The following is a 15,574-nucleotide window of genomic DNA, read 5'->3' on the forward strand; positions in this document are numbered from 1 at the left end:
TAGCGTAAAGTGTATGAGGTAAAAAAATAGTTGCACCAAGTACAACATAAGTACATTAAAATAAAACGTTACACTCATATATACACTATCTGGCAAAAATGTTTAATTTAGGGCTAGATTACAAGTGGAGCGCTAAATATAACTTGCGCACAATCAGTCAGATGTCTGGTTAATTAACTAAACGTGGGATTCCCTGTGGTTAAACAAACATTCTTTTGATCTTAACAAAAAATATATAGGGCTAGATTACAAGTGGAGCGCTACATATCCCTTGCATACAATCGATAATAGGGCTCCACTTTGTAATACCAGCGCACAAAAGCGCTCCACTTGTAATCTAGCCCATAGTTTTTTTATTGTTATTACAGGAACATGAAATACAGAATTTTTCCTTAATGATTCAGATACAGCAAACAATTTTAAACAACTTTCCAATTTTTTTCTCTTATTTAATTTACTTAGTTCCCTTTGTATCCTTTGTTGAAATGCATACCTAAGTAGGCCCAGTAGCTGGGAGCTAGAAGTTGGCGGGTGGCTTCACATATAAGTTTCTTGTCATTGGCTTATAAATATGTTTAAACTGCTCACAGTAGTGCATTGCTTCTCTGTCAACAATGGATACCAAGGGAATGAAGCAAAATTGATAATAGAAATAAAATGGAAAGTTGTTTAAAAATGTGAATAAAAAAATGAAAAAAAAAGTTTTTTTATGTCACTTTAAAATAAAGAAAAATGTAATTAAATTCATTAAGAGTGTAAGTAATGTGTATAGTATACCTGGTTCAGGAAATGAAATGGTTCGAAAAGCTGCAGTAGATGGTTCTGAACTTCTTGAAAATGTTGACAAGGAATTAGTTTTATCATCTGTATTTGTTTGAAAACTAGTGGGTTCTGATGATAAGGTGCTACTGCTTCCTTCGTTTGTAGCAGAGTTAGAATTAGTTGGATTTGCTGACAAAGTAGAAATATCGGTTTCAGTAAACAAAGCTGTACTAAGAGATTCTGCAGATGAAAACACAGTAGATGGTTGACTGGATGGCATAGTACTTGACGAAAGACTAGATGGTGTTGTACTTCTTGAGTATGCTGATGATAAAATAGTTTGATCACCTGTATTTAAATTTATACTAGTAGGTTCTGCTGATAATGTGGTAAATTCATTATCAGTAGGTACAGCTTGGCTAAATAAGGGGGTTGACAAATTGACACTTGTAGATTCAGTAGGTAATTTGGTACTTTCTGGATATTTAGATATTAAGCTGCTTGATGCTTCAGTAGATGATGAAGTACTTTTTGGATTGCTTGCTGCATCATTAGATGTAGATTCAGTTGTGAATTCAATTGGAAATGCAGTCAAACCTGGTTCAGTAGTCAGAGGGTGTCCAGATGGTAAATTGGTAGATGAGACAAACGTTGCTTTAGAAGACGAAGAAGAGGATTTTAATTCAGTTGAAGATATGGTACCAAATGTTTCAACAGACTCATATGTACTAGTGGAAGGTTCAATAGATGATGCAATACCTTGTGAAAATGTTGTAGAGACAAAACTGCTTGCTGTTTCTGTTAAGTAAGAGGTACTTTTTGGGGTATTTGCAGCTTCATTTGATGAAGGAGAAATTGTGTATTCAGTCAATAAAGTTGCATTGCCTTGTTCAATTAATGGAGAAGTTCCAGGTGGTATTATAGGGGTTGAACCTAATATTGGTTCAGCAGTTGAAGAAGGTGCATTTGTGTAACGTGTTGACCGGTTATCGATAATTCCAGTAGACACATCAGAACTAGTTGCTTGATTAGACAAAGTAGTTATGTCTTGAAAAGTAGGTGGAACACTGCTCTCAGATTCATTAGGTGTAGGTGTACCCTCAGAATTTGTTATGGACAAAGTACTTTTGAAATAGGTAGATGTTTGCATACTGCTTCCTTCTTCTGCAGCGGAGTAAGAATTAGTTGGATTTGCTGACAAAGTAGAAATATCTGTTTCAGTAAATAAAGCTGTACTAAGAGATTCTGCAGATGAAAACACAGTAGATGGTTGACCGGATGGAATAGTACTTGAGGATAGACTAGATGGTGTTGTACTTCTTGAGTATGCTGATGATAAAATAGTTTGATCACCTGTATTTAAATTTATACTAGTAGGTTCAGCTGATGATAATGTGGTAAATTCATTATCAGTAGGTACAGCTTGGCTAGATGAGAGGGTTGAGAAATCGACACTTGTAGGTTCACTAGGTAATTTTGTACTTTCTGGATATTTAGATATTAAGCTGCTTGATGCTTCTATAGATGATGAACTACTTTTTGGATTGCTTGCTGCATCATTAGATGTAGATTCAGTTGTGAATTCAATTGAAAAATCAGTCAGACCTGATTCAGTAGTCAGAGGGTGTCTAGATGGTAAATTATTGGATGAGACAAACGTTGCTTTAGAAGATAAAGAAGAGGATTTTAAGTCAGTTGAAGATATGGTACCAAATGTTTCAAAAGACTCATATGTGTTACTGGAAGGTTCAATAGATGATTCAATACCTTGTGAAAATGTTGTAGAGACAAAACTGCTTGCTGTTTCTGTTAAGTAAGAGGTACTTTTTGGGGTATTTGCAGCTTCATTTGATGAAGGAGAAATTGTGTATTCAGTCAATAAAGTTGTAATGCTTTGTTCAGTTAATGGAGAGGTTCCAGGTTGTATTGTAGGGGTTGAACTTAATATTGGTTCAGAAGTTGAAGAAGGTGCATTTGTGTAACGTGTTGACAGGTTATCAATCATTCCAGTAGACACATCAGAACTAGTTGCTTCATTAGACAAAGTAGTTTTGTATTGAAAAGTAGGTGGAACACTGCTCTCAGATTCATTAGGTGTAGGTGTACCCTCAGAATTTGTAACGGACAAAGTACTTTTGAAATAGGTAGATGTTTGCGTGCTGCTTCCTTCTTCTGCAGCGGAGTAAGAATTAGTTGGATTTGCAGACAAAGTAGAAATATCTGTTTCAGTGAATGAAGCTGTACTAAGAGATTCTGCAGATGAAAACACAGTAGATGGTTGACCGGATGGCATAGTACTTGAGGATAGACTAGATGGTGTTGTACTTCTTGAGTATGCTGATGATAAAATAGTTTGATCACCTGTATTTAAATTTATACTAGTAGGTTCTGCTGATAATGTGGTAAATCCATTATCAGTAGGTACAGCTTGGCTAGATAAGGGGGTTGACAAATGGACACTTGTAGGTTCACTAGGTAATTTTGTACTTTCTGGATATTTAGATATTAAGCTGCTTGATGCTTCTGTAGATGATGAACTACTTTTTGGATTGCTTGCTGCATCATTAGATGTAGATTCAGTTGTGAATTCAATTGGAAATGCAGTCACACCTGGTTCCTTAGTCAGAGGGTGTCCAGATGGTAAATTAGTGGATGAGGCAAATGTTGCTTTAGCAGACGAAGAAGGGGATTTTAAGTCAGTTGAAGATATGGTACCAAATGTTTCAACAGACTCATATGTGTTACTGGAAGGTTCAATAGATGATTCAATACCTTGTGAAAATGTTGTAGAGACAAAATTGCTTGCTGTTTCTGTTAAGTAAGAGGTACTTTTTGGGGTATTTGCAGCTTCATTTGATGAAGGAGAAATTGTGTATTCAGTCAATAAAGTTGTAATGCTTTGTTCAGTTAATGGAGAGGTTCCAGGTGGTATTGTAGGGGTTGAACTTAATATTGGTTCAGAAGTTGAAGAAGGTGCATTTGTGTAACGTGTTGACAGGTTATCAATCATTCCAGTAGACACATCAGAACTAGTTGCTTCATTAGATAAAGAAGTTATGTCTTGAAAAGTAGGTGGAACACTGCTCTCAGATTCATTAGGTGTAGGTGTACCCTCAGAATTTGTAACGGACAAAGTACTTTTGAAATAGGTAGATGTTTGCGTGCTGCTTCCTTCTTCTGCAGCGGAGTAAGAATAAGTAGGATTTGATGACAAAGTAGAAATATCTGTTTCAGTGAATAAAGCTGTACTAAGAGATTCTGTAGATGAAAACTCAGTAGATGGTTGACTGGATGGCATAGTACTTGAGGATAGACTAGATGGTGTTGTACTTCTTGAGTATGCTGATGATAAAATAGTTTGATCACCTGTATTTAAATTTATACTAGTAGGTTCTGCTGATAATGTGGTAAATCCATTATCAGTAGGTACAGCTTGGCTAGATGAGGGGGTTGACAAATGGACACTTGTAGGTTCACTAGGTAATTTTGTACTTTCTGGATATTTAGATATTAAGCTGCTTGATGCTTCAGTAGATGATGACGTACTTTTTGGATTGCTTACTGCATCATTAGATGTAGATTCAGTTGTGAATTCAATTGAAAAATCAGTCAGACCTGATTCAGTAGTCAGAGGGTGTCCAGATGGTAAATTAGTGGATGAGACAAATGTTGCTTTAGAAGATGAAGAAGAGGATTTTAAGTCAGTTGAAGATATGGTACCAAATGTTTCAACAGACTCATATGTGTTACTGGAAGGTTCAATAGATGAGTCAATACCTTGTGAAAATGTTGTAGAGACAAAACTGCTTGCTGTTTCTGTTAAGTAAGAGGTACTTTTTGGGGTATTTGCAGCTTCATTTGATGAAGGAGAAATTGTGTATTCAGTCAATAAAGTTGTAATGCTTTGTTCAGTTAATGGAGAGGTTCCAGGTTGTATTGTAGGGGTTGAACTTAATATTGGTTCAGAAGTTGAAGAAGGTGCATTTGTGTAACGTGTTGACAGGTTATTAATCATTCCAGTAGACACATCAGAACTAGTTGCTTCATTAGATAAAGTAGTTTTGTCTTGAAAAGTAGGTGGAACACTGCTCTCAGATTCATTATGTGTAGGTGTACCCTCAGAATTTGTAACGGACAAAGTACTTTTGAAATAGGTAGATGTTTGCATGCTGCTTCCATCTTCTGCAGCGGAGTAAGAATTAGTTGGATTTGCAGACAAAGTAGAAATATCTGTTTGAGTGAATAAAGCTGTACTAAGAGATTCTGCAAACGAAAACACAGTAGATGTTTGACCGGATGGCATAGTACTTGAGGATAGACTAGATGGTGTTGTACTTGAGTATGCTGATGATAAAATAGTTTGATCACCTGTATTTAAATTTATACTAGTAGGTTCTGCTAATAATGTGGTAAATCCATTATCAGTAGGTACATCTTGGCTAGATGAGGGGGTTGACAAATGGACACTTGTAGGTTCACTAGGTAATTTTGTACTTTCTGGATATTTAGATATTAAGCTGCTTGATGCTTCAGTAGATGATGACGTACTTTTTGGATTGCTTACTGCATCATTAGATGTAGATTCAGTTGTGAATTCAATTGAAAAATCAGTCAGACCTGATTCAGTAGTCAGAGGGTGTCCAGATGGTAAATTAGTGGATGAGACAAACGTTGCTTTAGAAGATGAAGAAGAGAATTTTAAGTCAGTTGAAGATATGGTACCAAATGTTTCAACAGACTCATATGTGTTACTGGAAGGTTCAATAGATGAGTCAATACCTTGTGAAAATGTTGTAGAGACAAAACTGCTTGCTGTTTCTGTTAAGTAAGAGGTACTTTTTGGGGTATTTGCAGCTTCATTTGATGAAGGAGAAATTGTGTATTCAGTCAATAAAGTTGTAATGCTTTGTTCAGTTAATGGAGAGGTTCCAGGTGGTATTGTAGAGGTTGAACTTAATATTGGTTCAGAAGTTGAAGAAGGTGCATTTGTGTAACGTGTTGACAGGTTATCAATCATTCCAGTAGACACATCAGAACTAGTTGCTTCATTAGATAAAGTAGTTATGTCTTGAAAAGTAGGTGGAACACTGCTCTCAGATTCATTAGGTGTAGGTGTACCCTCAGAATTTGTAACAGACAAAGTACTTTTGAAATAGGTAGATGTTTGCGTGCTGCTTCCTTCTTCTGCAGCGGAGTAAGAATTAGTTGGATTTGCAGACAAAGTAGAAATATCTGTTTCAGTGAATAAAGCTGTACTAAGAGATTCTGCAGATGAAAACACAGTAGATGGTTGACCGGATGGAATAGTACTTGAGGATAGACTAGATGGTGTTGTACTTCTTGAGTATGCTGATGATAAAATAGTTTGATCACCTGTATTTAAATTTATACTAGTAGGTTCTGCTGATAATGTGGTAAATTCATTATCAGTAGGTACAGCTTGGCTAGATGAGAGGGTTGACAAATCGACACTTGTAGGTTCACTAGGTAATTTTGTACTTTCTGGATATTTAGATATTAAGCTGCTTGATGCTTCTGTAGATGATGAACTACTTTTTGGATTGCTTGCTGCATCATTAGATGTAGATTCAGTTGTGAATTCAATTGAAAAATCAGTCAGACCTGATTCAGTAGTCAGAGGGTGTCCAGATGGTAAATTAGTGGATGAGACAAACGTTGCTTTAGAAGATGAAGAAGAGGATTTTAAGTCAGTTGAAGATATGGTACCAAATGTTTCAACAGACTCATATGTGTTACTGGAAGGTTCAATAGATGATTCAATACCTTGTGAAAATGTTGTAGAGACAAAACTGCTTGCTGTTTCTGTTAAGTAAGAGGTACTTTTTTGGGTATTTGCAGCTTCATTTGATGAAGGAGAAATTGTGTATTCAGTCAATAAAGTTGTACTGCTTTGTTCAGTTAATGGAGAGGTTCCAGGTGGTATTGTAGGGGTTGAACTTAATATTGGTTCAGAAGTTGAAGAAGGTGCATTTGTGTAACGTGTTGACAGGTTATCAATCATTCCAGTAGACACATCAGAACTAGTTGCTTCATTAGATAAAGTAGTTATGTCTTGAAAAGTAGGTGGAACACTGCTCTCAGATTCATTAGGTGTAGGTGTACCCTCAGAATTTGTAACGGACAAAGTACTTTTGAAATAGGTAGATGTTTGCGTGCTGCTTCCTTCTTCTGCAGCGGAGTAAGAATTAGTAGGATTTGATGACAAAGTAGAAATATCTGTTTCAGTGAATAAAGCTGTACTAAGAGATTCTGTAGATGAAAACTCAGTAGATGGTTGACTGGATGGCATAGTACTTGAGGATAGACTAGATGGTGTTGTACTTCTTGAGTATGCTGATGATAAAATAGTTTGATCACCTGTATTTAAATTTATACTAGTAGGTTCTGCTGATAATGTGGTAAATCCATTATCTGTAGGTACAGCTTGGCTAGATGAGGGGGTTGACAAATGGACACTTGTAGGTTCACTAGGTAATTTTGTACTTTCTGGATATTTAGATATTAAGCTGCTTGATGCTTCAGTAGATGATGACGTACTTTTTGGATTGCTTACTGCATCATTAGATGTAGATTCAGTTGTGAATTCAATTGAAAAATCAGTCAGACCTGATTCAGTAGTCAGAGGGTGTCCAGATGGTAAATTAGTGGATGAGACAAACGTTGCTTTAGAAGATGAAGAAGAGGATTTTAAGTCAGTTGAAGATATGGTACCAAATGTTTCAACAGACTCATATGTGTTACTGGAAGGTTCAATAGATGAGTCAATACCTTGTGAAAATGTTGTAGAGACAAAACTGCTTGCTATTTCTGTTAAGTAAGAGGTACTTTTTGGGGTATTTGCAGCTTCATTTGATGAAGGAGAAATTGTGTATTCAGTCAATAAAGTTGTAATGCTTTGTTCAGTTAATGGAGAGGTTCCAGGTTGTATTGTAGGGGTTGAACTTAATATTGGTTCAGAAGTTGAAGAAGGTGCATTTGTGTAACGTGTTGACAGGTTATTAATCATTCCAGTAGACACATCAGAACTAGTTGCTTCATTAGACAAAGTAGTTTTGTCTTGAAAAGTAGGTGGAACACTGCTCTCAGATTCATTATGTGTAGGTGTACCCTCAGAATTTGTAACGGACAAAGTACTTTTGAAATAGGTAGATGTTTGCGTGCTGCTTCCTTCTTCTGCAGCGAAGTAAGAATTAGTTGGATTTGCAGACAAAGTAGAAATATCTGTTTCAGTGAATAAAGCTGTACTAAGAGATTCTGCAGATGAAAACACAGTAGATGTTTGACCGGATGGCATAGTACTTGAGGATAGACTAGATGGTGTTGTACTTGAGTATGCTGATGATAAAATAGTTTGATCACCTGTATTTAAATTTATACTAGTAGGTTCTGCTAATAATGTGGTAAATCCATTATCAGTAGGTACAGCTTGGCTAGATGAGGGGGTTGACAAATGGACACTTGTAGGTTCACTAGGTAATTTTGTACTTTCTAGATATTTAGATATTAAGCTGCTTGATGCTTCTGTAGATGATGAACTACTTTTTGGATTGCTTGCTCCATCATTAGATGTAGATTCAGTTGTGAATTCAATTGGAAATGCAGTCACACCTGGTTCAGTAGTCAGAGGGTGTCCAGATGGTAAATTAGTGGATGAGGCAAACGTTGCTTTAGAAGACGAAGAAGGGGATTTTAAGTCAGTTGAAGATATGGTACCAAATGTTTCAACAGACTCATATGTGTTACTGGACGGTTCAATAGATGATTCAATACCTTGTGAAAATGTTGTAGAGACAAAACTGCTTGCTGTTTCTTTTAAGTAAGAGGTACTTTTTGGGGTATTTGCAGCTTCATTTGATGAAGGAGAAATTGTGTATTCAGTCAATAAAGTTATAATGCTTTGTTCAGTTAATGGAGAGGTTCCAGGTGGTATTGTAGGGGTTGAACTTAATTTTGATTCAGCAGTTGAAGAAGGTGCATTTGTGTAACGTGTTGACAGGTTATCGATCATTCCAGTAGACACATCAGAACTAGTTGCTTCATTAGATAAAGTAGTTATGTCTTGAAAAGTAGGTGGAACACTGCTGTCAGATTCATTAGGTGTAGGTGTACCCTCAGAATTTGTAAAGGACAAAGTATTTTTGAAATAGGTAGATGTTTGCGTGCTGCTTCCTTCTTCTGCAGCAGAGTAAGAATTAGTTGGATTTGCAGACAAAGTAGAAATATCTGTTTCAGTGAATAAAGCTGTACTAATAGATTCTGCAGATGAAAACACAGTAGATGGTTGACCGGATGGAATAGTACTTGAGGATAGACTAGATGATGTTGTACTTCTTGAGTATGCTGATGATAAAATAGTTTGATCACCTGTATTTAAATTTATACTAGTAGGTTCTGCTGATAATGTGGTAAATTCATTATCAGTAGGTACAGCTTGGCTAGATGAGAGGGTTGACAAATCGACACTTGTAGGTTCACTAGGCAATTTTGTACTTTCTGGATATTTAGATATTAAGCTGCTTGATGCTTCTGTAGATGATGAACTACTTTTTGGATTGCTTGCTGCATCATTAGATGTAGATTCAGTTGTGAATTCAATTGAAAAATCAGTCAGACCTGATTCAGTAGTCAGAGGGTGTCCAGATGGTAAATTAGTGGATGAGACAAACGTTGCTTTAGAAGATGAAGAAGAGGATTTTAAGTCAGTTGAAGATATGGTACCAAATGTTTTAACAGACTCATATGTGTTACTGGAAGGTTCAATAGATGATTCAATACCTTGTGAAAATGTTGTAGAGACAAAACTGCTTGCTGTTTCTGTTAAGTAAGAGGTACTTTTTGGGGTATTTGCAGCTTCATTTGATGAAGGATAAATTGTGTATTCAGTCAATAAAGTTGTAATGCTCTGTTCAGTTAATGGAGAGGTTCCAGGTGGTATTGTAGGGGTTGAACTTAATATTGGTTCAGAAGTTGAAGAAGGTGCATTTGTGTAACGTGTTGACAGGTTATCAATCATTCCAGTTTTCACATCAGAACTAGTTGCTTCATTAGATAAAGTAGTTATGTCTTGAAAAGTAGGTGGAACACTGCTCTCAGATTCATTAGGTGTAGGTGTACCCTCAGAATTTGTAACGGACAAAGTACTTTTGAAATAGGTAGATGTTTGCGTGCTGCTTCCTTCTTCTGCAGCGGAGTAAGAATTAGTTGGATTTGCTGACAAAGTAGAAATATCTGTTTCAGTGAATAAAGCTGTACTAAGAGATTTTGTAGATGAAAACTCAGTAGATGGTTGACTGGATGGCATAGTACTTGAGGATAGACTAGATGGTGTTGTACTTCTTGAGTATGCTGATGATAAAATAGTTTGATCACCTGTATTTAAATTTATACTAGTAGGTTCTGCTAATAATGTGGTAAATCCATTATCAGTAGGTACAGCTTGGCTAGATGAGGGGGTTGACAAATAGACACTTGTAGGTTCACTAGGTAATTTTGTACTTTCTGGATATTTAGATATTAAGCTGCTTGATGCTTCAGTAGATGATGACGTACTTTTTGGATTGCTTACTGCATCATTAGAGGTAGATTCAGTTGTGAATTCAATTGAAAAATCAGTCAGACCTGATTCAGTAGTCAGAGGGTGTCCAGATGGTAAATTAGTGGATGAGACAAACGTTGCTTTAGAAGATGAAGAAGAGGATTTTAAGTCAGTTGAAGATATGGTACCAAATGTTTCAACAGACTCATATGTGTTACTGGAAGTTTCAATAGATGAGTCAATACCTTGTGAAAATGTTGTAGAGACAAAACTGCTTGCTGTTTCTGTTAAGTAAGAGGTACTTTTTGGGGTATTTGCAGCTTCATTTGATGAAGGAGAAATTGTGTATTCAGTAAATAAAGTTGAAATGCTTTGTTCAGTTAATGGAGAGGTTCCAGGTTGTATTGTAGGGGTTGAACTTAATATTGGTTCAGAAGTTGAAGAAGGTGCATTTGTGTAACGTGTTGACAGGTTATTAATCATTCCAGTAGACACATCAGAACTAGTTGCTTCATTAGACAAAGTAATTATGTCTTGAAAAGTAGGTGGAACACTGCTCTCAGATTCATTAGGTGTAGGTGTACCCTCAGAATTTGTAACGGACAAAGTACTTTTGAAATAGGTAAATGTTTGCATGCTGCTTCCTTCTTCTGCAGCGGAGTAAGAATTAGTTGGATTTGCAGACAAAGTAGAAATATCTGTTTCAGTGAATAAAGCTGTACTAAGAGATTCTGCAGATGAAAACACAGTAGATGGTTGACCGGATGGAATAGTACTTGAGGATAGACTAGATGGTGTTGTACTTCTTGAGTATGCTGATGATAAAATAGTTTGATCACCTATATTTAAATATATACTAGTAGGTTCTGCTGATAATGTGGTAAATTTATTATCAGTAGGTACAGCTTGGCTAGATGAGGGGGTTGACAAATGGACACTTGTAGGTTCACTAGGTAATTTTGTACTTTCTGGATATTTAGATATTAAGCTGCTTGATGCTTCTGTAGATGATGAACTACTTTTTGGATTGCTTGCTGCACCATTAGATGTAGATTCAGTTGTGAATTCAATTGAAAAATCAGTCAGACCTGATTCAGTAGTCAGAGGGTGTCCAGATGGTAAATTAGTGGATGAGACAAACGTTGCTTTAGAAGATGAAGAAGAGGATTTTAAGTCAGTTGAAGATATGGTACCAAATGTTTCAACAGACTCATATGTGTTACTGGAAGGTTCAATAGATGATTCAATACCTTGTGAAAATGTTGTAGAGACAAAACTGCTTGCTTTTTCTGTTAAGTAAGAGGTACTTTTTGGGGTATTTGCAGCTTCATTTGATGAAGGAGAAATTGTGTATTCAGTCAATAAAGTTGTAATGCTTTGTTCAGTTAATGGAGAGGTTCCAGGTGGTATTGTAGGGGTTGAACTTAATATTGGTTCAGAAGTTGAAGAAGGTGCATTTGTGTAACGTGTTGACAGGTTATCAATCATTCCAGTAGACACATCAGAACTAGTTGCTTCATTAGATAAAGTAGTTATGTCTTGAAAAGTAGGTGGAACACTGCTCTCAGATTCATTAGGTGTAGGTGTACCCTCAGAATTTGTAACGGACATAGTACTTTTGAAATAGGTAGATGTTTGCGTGCTGCTTCCTTCTTCTGCAGCGGAGTAAGAATTAGTTGGATTTGCAGACAAAGTAGAAATATCTGTTTCAGTGAATAAAGCTGTACTAAGAGATTCTGCAGATGAAAACACAGTAGATGGTTGACCTGATGGAATAGTACTTGAGGATAGAATAGATGATGTTGTACTTCTTGAGTATGCTGATGATAAAATAGTTTGATCACCTGTATTTAAATTTATACTAGTAGGTTCTGCTGATAATGTGGTAAATTCATTATCAGTAGGTACAGCTTGGCTAGATGAGAGGGTTGACAAATCGACACTTGTAGGTTCACTAGATAATTTTGTACTTTCTGGATATTTAGATATTAAGCTGCTTGATGCTTCTGTAGATGATGAACTACTTTTTGGATTGCTTGCTGCATCATTAGATGTAGATTCAGTTGTGAATTCAATTGAAAAATCAGTCAGACCTGATTCAGTAGTCAGAGGGTGTCCAGATGGTAAATTAGTGGATGAGACAAACGTTGCTTTAGAAGATGAAGAAGAGGATTTTAAGTCAGTTGAAGATATGGTACCAAATGTTTCAACAGACTCATATGTGTTACTGGAAGGTTCAATAGATGATTCAATACCTTGTGAAAATGTTGTAGAGACAAAACTGCTTGCTGTTTCTGTTAAGTAAGAGGTACTTTTTGGGGTATTTGCAGCTTCATTTGATGAAGGAGAAATTGTGTATTCAGTCAATAAAGTTGTAATGCTTTGTTCAGTTAATGGAGAGGTTCCAGGTGGTATTGTAGGGGTTGAACTTAATATTGGTTCAGAAGTTGAAGAAGGTGCATTTGTGTAACGTGTTGACAGGTTATCACTCATTCCAGTAGACACATCAGAACTAGTTGCTTCATTAGATAAAGTAGTTATGTCTTGAAAAGTAGGTGGAACACTGCTCTCAGATTCATTAGGTGTAGGTGTACCCTCAGAATTTGTAACGGACAAAGTACTTTTGAAATAGGTAGATGTTTGCGTGCTGCTTCCTTCTTCTGCAGCGGAGAAAGAATTAGTTGGTTTTACTGACAAAGTAGAAATATCTGTTTCAGTGAATAAAGCTGTACTAAGAGTTTCTGCAGATGAAAACACAGTAGATGGTTGACCGGATGGAATAGTACTTGAGGATAGACTAGATGGTGTTGTACTTCTTGAGTATGCTGATGATAAAATAGTTTGATCACCTGTATTTAAATTTATACTAGTAGGTTCTGCTGATAATGTGGTAAATTCATTATCAGTAGGTACAGCTTGGCTAGATGAGAGGGTTGACAAATCGACACTTGTAGGTTCACTAGGTAATTTTGTACTTTCTGGATATTTAGATATTAAGCTGCTTGATGCTTCTGTAGATGATGAACTACTTTTTGGATTGCTTGCTGCATCATTAGATGTAGATTTAGTTGTGAATTCAATTGAAAAATCAGTCAGACCTGATTCAGTAGTCAGAGGGTGTCCAGATGGTAAATTAATGGATGAGACAAACGTTGCTTTAGAAGATGAAGAAGAGGATTTTAAGTCAGTTGAAGATATGGTACCAAATGTTTCAACAGACTCATATGTGTTACTGGAAGGTTCAATAGATGATTCAATACCTTGTGAAAATGTTGTAGAGACAAAACTGCTTGCTGTTTCTGTTAAGTAAGAGGTACTTTTTGGGGTATTTGCAGCTTCATTTGATGAAGGAGAAATTGTGTATTCAGTCAATAAAGTTGTAATGCTTTGTTCAGTTAATGGAGAGGTTCCAGGTGGTATTGTAGGGGTTGAACTTAATATTGGTTCAGAAGTTGAAGAAGGTGCATTTGTGTAACGTGTTGACACATTATCAATCATTCCAGTAGACACATCAAAACTAGTTGCTTCATTAGATAAAGTAGTTATGACTTGAAAAGTAGGTGGAACACTGCTCTCAGATTCATTAGGTGTAGGTGTACCCTCAGAATTTGTAACGGACAAAGTACTTTTGAAATAGGTAGATGTTTGCGTGCTGCTTCCTTCTTCTGCAGCGGAGTAAGAATTAGTTGGATTTGCTGACAAAGTAGAAATATCTGTTTCAGTGAATAAAGCAGTACTAAGAGATTCTGCAGATGAAAACGCAGTAGATGGTTGACCGGATGGAATAGTACTTGAGGATAGACTAGATGGTGTTGTACTTCTTGAGTATGCTGATGATAAAATAGTTTGATCACCTGTATTTAAATTTATACTAGTAGGTTCTGCTGATAATGTGGTAAATTCATTATCAGTAGGTACAGCTTGGCTAGATGAGAGGGTTGACAAATCGACACTTGTAGGTTCACTAGGTAACTTTGTACTTTCTGGATATTTAGATATTAAGCTGCTTGATGCTTCTGTAGATGATGAACTACTTTTTAGATTGCTTGCTGCATCATTAGATGTAGATTCAGTTGTGAATTCAATTGAAAAATCAGTCAGACCTGATTCAGTAGTCAGAGCGTGTCCAGATGGTAAATTAGTGGATGAGACAAACGTTGCTTTAGAAGATGAAGAAGAGGATTTTAAGTCAGTTGAAGATATGGTACCAAATGTTTCAACAGACTCATATGTGTTACTGGAAGGTTCAATAGATGATTCAATACCTTGTGAAAATGTTGTAGAGACAAAACTGCTTGCTGTTTCTGTTAAGTAAGAGGTACTTTTTGGGGTATTTGCAGCTTCATTTGATGAAGGAGAAATTGTGTATTCAGTCAATAAAGTTGTAATGCTTTGTTCAGTTAATGGAGAGGTTCCAGGTGGTATTGTAGGGGTTGAACTTAATATTGGTTCAGAAGTTGAAGAAGGTGCATTTGTGTAATGTGTTGACAGGTTATCAATCATTCCAGTAGACACATCAGAACTAGTTGCTTCATTAGATAAAGTAGTTATGTCTTGAAAAGTAGGTGGAACACTGCTCTCAGATTCATTAGGTGTAGGTGTACCCTCAGAATTTGTAACGGACAAAGTACTTTTGAAATAGGTAGATGTTTTCGTGCTGCTCCCTTCTTCTGCAGCGGAGAAAGAATTAGTTGGTTTTACTGACAAAGTAGAAATATCTGTTTCAGTGAATAAAGCTGTACTAAGAGATTCTGCAGATGAAAACACAGTAGATGGTTGACCGGATGGAATAGTACTTGAGGATAGACTAGATGGTGTTGTACTTCTTGAGTATGCTGATGATAAAATAGTTTGATCACCTGTATTTAAATTTATACTAGTAGGTTCTGCTGATAATGTGGTAAATCCATTATCAGTAGGTACAGCTTGGCTAGATGAGGGGGTTGACAAATGGACAATTGTAGGTTCACTGGGTAATTTTGTACTTTCTGGATATTTAGATATTAAGCTGCTTGATGCTTCAGTAGATGATGACGTAATTTTTGGATTGCTTGCTGCATCATTAGATGTAGATTCAGTTGTGAATTCAATTGAAAAATCAGTCAGACCTGATTCAGTAGTCAGAGGGTGTCCAGATGGTAAATTAGTGGATGAGACAAACGTTGCTTTAGAATATGAAGAAGAGGATTTTAAGTCAGTTGAAGATATGGTACCAAATGTTTTCAACAGACTCATATGTGTTACTGGAAGGTTCAA

The 15,574-nt window shown here is 36.3% G+C and overlaps 1 protein-coding gene across 1 annotated transcript in view; it reads right to left on the bottom strand.

The window, feature by feature from the left end:
* The window catches only part of LOC128657535 (mucin-16-like), a 75,818-nt gene that overhangs the window by 35,820 nt on the left and 24,424 nt on the right, over nt 1-15,574 (bottom strand). The window contains exon 3 of the mRNA XM_053711908.1: nt 778-15,483. Within this exon, the coding sequence (XP_053567883.1) occupies nt 778-15,483 (14,706 nt within the window). The remainder of the gene's footprint in view (nt 1-777; nt 15,484-15,574) is intronic.

This window comes from Bombina bombina, chromosome 4, assembly GCF_027579735.1.
Source record: "Bombina bombina isolate aBomBom1 chromosome 4, aBomBom1.pri, whole genome shotgun sequence".
Classification (NCBI taxonomy): Eukaryota; Metazoa; Chordata; class Amphibia; order Anura; family Bombinatoridae; genus Bombina; species Bombina bombina.